The sequence below is a fragment of the Pygoscelis adeliae genome, unplaced genomic scaffold (assembly GCF_000699105.1).
Source record: "Pygoscelis adeliae isolate BGI_AS28 unplaced genomic scaffold, ASM69910v1 Scaffold120, whole genome shotgun sequence".
Lineage (NCBI taxonomy): Eukaryota > Metazoa > Chordata > Aves > Sphenisciformes > Spheniscidae > Pygoscelis > Pygoscelis adeliae.
The window spans coordinates 2,173,308-2,177,216 of NW_008824032.1; the positions used below are offsets into that span (position 1 = coordinate 2,173,308).

The 3,909-nt window shown below is 43.1% G+C and overlaps 1 protein-coding gene across 1 annotated transcript in view; it reads left to right on the plus strand.

Annotated features, from left to right (window-relative positions):
* The window catches only part of TBX15 (T-box 15), a 100,632-nt gene extending 98,797 nt beyond the window's left edge, over positions 1–1,835 (plus strand). Inside the window, exon 9 of the mRNA XM_009329197.1 lies at positions 1–1,835. This exon is cut by the window's left edge and continues 23 nt beyond it. Within this exon, the coding sequence (XP_009327472.1) occupies positions 1–428 (428 nt within the window). The 3' untranslated portion in view covers positions 429–1,835.
* The last annotated feature ends 2,074 nt before the right edge of the window (positions 1,836–3,909 follow it).

The following is a 3,909-nucleotide window of genomic DNA, read 5'->3' on the forward strand; positions in this document are numbered from 1 at the left end:
AGATGGAGGCGTACAGTGGCCAGCTGGGGTCCTGGCCCAGCTCCCAGTTTCAGTATGTCATGCAAGCAGGCAACCCTGCCTCCACCTCCTCCTCTTCACACATGTTTGGTGGCGGCCACATGCAGCAGAGCTCCTACAATGCCTTCTCCCTGCACAATCCCTACAACCTCTATGGATACAATTTCCCTGCTTCCCCCAGGCTGGCGGCAAGCCCGGAGAAACTCACCACCTCCCAAAGCACTTTACTTTGCTCTTCCCCATCCAGCGGAGCCTTTGGAGAGAGGCAATACCTTTCCACAGGGATGGATCACGGGATGCACATGATCAGCCCTCCCTCCGGCAACCAGCAGATGGCCAATGCTTGTGACAACAGACAGTATGGTGCGGTTCAGGGCTCCTCCTCACAGATGTCTGTGCACATGGTCTAACAAGCCGTGCTTCTCCTTGGCATCGAAGGCAGCTGGACCTTCGTCATTTCCAGGGGTAAACCCATCCCAGTACCTTTTTGCCTTCAAACTTATAGTGGAACTAGTAATGTAATGATAAATAAGAACACAAGCCATCTAGGTATGCGCCACGGAACCTTGTGGAAAGCCTCGACTGACAGCCATTGCAGCTTGTTGTAGCCCAGAGCCTCCAGACCTGGCATGGAGTGTCTGCTTTTTCTGGACATTGCAGAGAGAAGGGCATGACTTTAATGAGAAGCTGGAGAGAAGCAGCTGAATATACCATTTATGCATTAACTCTCAGCTTGTGTGAGCTCTTGACGTGGCAGGAGCCGTGCCCCTGTGCTGTCTCCTCTGGGTGTCGAAGAAAGGCAGTCTCCCAAGGCTTTGTCCTCTGAAGCTGCACTGCCCATAGCTTTAAAGACCTTCCCCTTCCCAGACCGTTCCTCACTGCTGGAGCGGCTCAGCCCATTTCTGAAGCCAACAGTGGCCCGTGGCTCCTTCTCCCACTGTAGCACAGGAATGGTGCTGCTGGGCTGGAGCTTCTCCTCCCAAAGAGGTTTCTGCATTTTCACCATGCCTCTGCCTGACGAGCGGTTTCTTTGTGAGGGTCGAGCTTACCAGCACCCAGCCTGCAGGTGGAGATGGGAGAGAGAGAAGAGCGAGAAAAGTTTTAACCTACAAGTGAGCCTCAGACATAAGCAGGGACTGATCTTTGGAAAGATGCATGGGGGACAGGGGGCTCAGCTCCTGTTGATGTGACCTGAAGTGATGCACCCAAACCAAAAGGACGACAGCCTTTGTGGGGAACGTGTGTCCCATAGCACTCAACCCAATGGGAGGAAACTGTCCAGACTGAGCTCACGGGGAAGAGCAATGAGAAAAGAGCTCTGCTCTACAGAAGTGCAGCCGGCCTCCCTCACCTTGCATGCAAGAGTTGCCATAGAAAACCGTTAGCATTTCAGTAACAGTGAGGTCGAGTATTCGCCAACCTCCCGCCTGCCACATGATCTCTGTTTAACCAAATAGATCATTGCCTTTTGACACCTTTCTTTTCTGTTTTTTTTTCTTCTCTTTTATTTTTTCTTCAAATCCTTTAAAAATAAGAAAACAATTGTAGCTTGGTGCAAGCTATGCATTTAAGTTGTGTGAAAATGCAAATACCAAGTAACAGAATACAGATATTATTGAGATTTGTTGTGAGGTGTTGTAGATAAATGTATTTATATGCCTAGTGGGGGATTCAATATTATGAATATAAAAGAGGGCAATAAAAATGGTATGTAAAATATGTATGAAGAAAAAGGTGTATAAAGATTTGCCCTATGCACGGAACTCTGTTTCTAAGTGCCAAGCACAGAATGCGCTAAATAAATCTTTGCAATTGTTCCCTCTGTGTTTTTCTCTGTCTGTGAGGCTTCCTCAGCGGTCTTCTTGAGACAGACATTTTCAAAATACCGCCACGCGTGTTTGCACAACAGAGGAAATGAAGACACAGTGCTAAATTATAAAGTCCAGACAATATTACAATAAAAATAAAAATTCTGTCTTCTCAAGAAATTTTAAAAATTGAGTGCTTGGGATCTGTAAGGTGCCTGCCTTCACAGGAAGTGTGTTTTACGGACAGCTAGAGTTGTTATTTTGATTGTTAAAATCTAATAAAAAGCTCTTCAGCATAATTTTTCACAGTCATCATAGAAAATAATACAAATAACAGTATAATTTGTTTCTCATTTTTAAATGTCATTTTTGGGATAAGTGTCAGATTTTCATTTGCACTACATTTCTAATATAATATTGAGACATTAACACTGAAAGCAGTGGGGAAGCTGAAGCCCCCTCCAAACCTGGCTGTAAGTTATGGCTGCAGAGTTTACAGCTTTCCTTGTGTCAATAAACTCTTTTTTCTGAATTGAAAAAGAACCAGGAAGGTAGAAAGACCTTGAAAGATAAATTCTGCAAGCATTTCTTAATTTTTGTTTTTACAGGGGAAGATAAATATACCAATACCATTCCCAGTTCTGTGCCTAGTCTGTCCGACTGTATTCTGGCTTTTATTGTGTCTAGCTGTGGATGCTGTGGAAGATGGTTGGAGGGACTACAGATGGCAGAGAAACTGTCCCTCCCCTTGTTTTCTGTTTACCCCTAATAATTAATTCTTGGTTTAATCTTGAATCAGGGAGCTTTATAGTCTTTCTAAAGGCCTTTCAGAATCTTTCAGAAATACTCTTCAATCTGTGTTTTGAAGTTTGCCATGCTTTTGGGTTTGACTCCATCCTATGGCAATGATTTCTACAGGTTTCTAGTATGTTGTGTGAACCAGTATTTCCTTCTGCTGGCTATTTGCATTAGATTGCTCTTTCATATTTATTCCATTTAATTCTTTGTGAGTGAGTCTGTATTTCAGCTAAGAAGAGAATGTGATTCAACAAAATCAAAATCATTCTCAGTATCAAAACGTATGATTCTAATCTTGATTAAAACAAAAAATTAATTTCATCAAAAATTATCACTGGAAACAGTTGGTGAAGAAAGCAGAAGACAGATGTAGGGCACAACCTTCAATATTAGTGTGAAGAACTGGAATCCTGGTTTCTATGCATTTTCGTAGGAATCCATAGGGAAGAGCTTTGAAATTGTCACCCAGACTCTTCAGCAATATGATCCTTCAAGGTATTGAACACCCTGTCCCTGATCCAACCAAGCTCTTCAGCTCACTGAGATAATGTTACTCCATCCAATTGCCTTCAGTATGAAACTTTCTGGCCTTAGGTTTAGCATTTATTGACCATATTTATTGACCATATTTTTAGACATATTTATTTAGCTCTTATGTGGCACATATATAAAATGAGAGAGCTTAGTTAGCTAGACAGTTATTCCTTCATGTTAGCATATGTTTAAGTGTTTTGTTGATTCAGGATCAGAATAATCAGCATCAAGACTGAAAAAGAACAGGAAAAAAACCTGAGAGGTTTCCCTGTCCCAAGATGCAAAGTTGTAAGTACACAAATATGACTCAGTGTGAAAGTTACGCTGACAGTCTATGAGGATTAAAAACAAGCTAACAGTGAAATGGAAAAAAAATAGTAAACTTTTCCTTTGGTTGTCACTGTGCAAAGCAAAAGTAGAGCAGTGTTTGGAAGGCAGTATCAAAAATAACAGGCTAAAGCATGTTAAAATAACTTACTTAGTGTTCAGTTAGGTGCACAGGTGAAATCCTCCCAGGATAACACTCCCCTGAGCAGACAACCTGCTTAAGGTCTTGACACCCCCCCAGAAACACAAGGTGAGCATTGAATTTGAAGTGGACCCAGGTATGACAGAGGTATCTCGTGTACAACGGTGGCTCTTCTCCCCCTGCCACCCCCATAGGGACACAAGGCTCTGAGCCATTTGCCACTTTATGCTGAGGCTTCCCAGAGAAGAGGCGATGGCAATGGGCAATGAGAGAGATGCACCG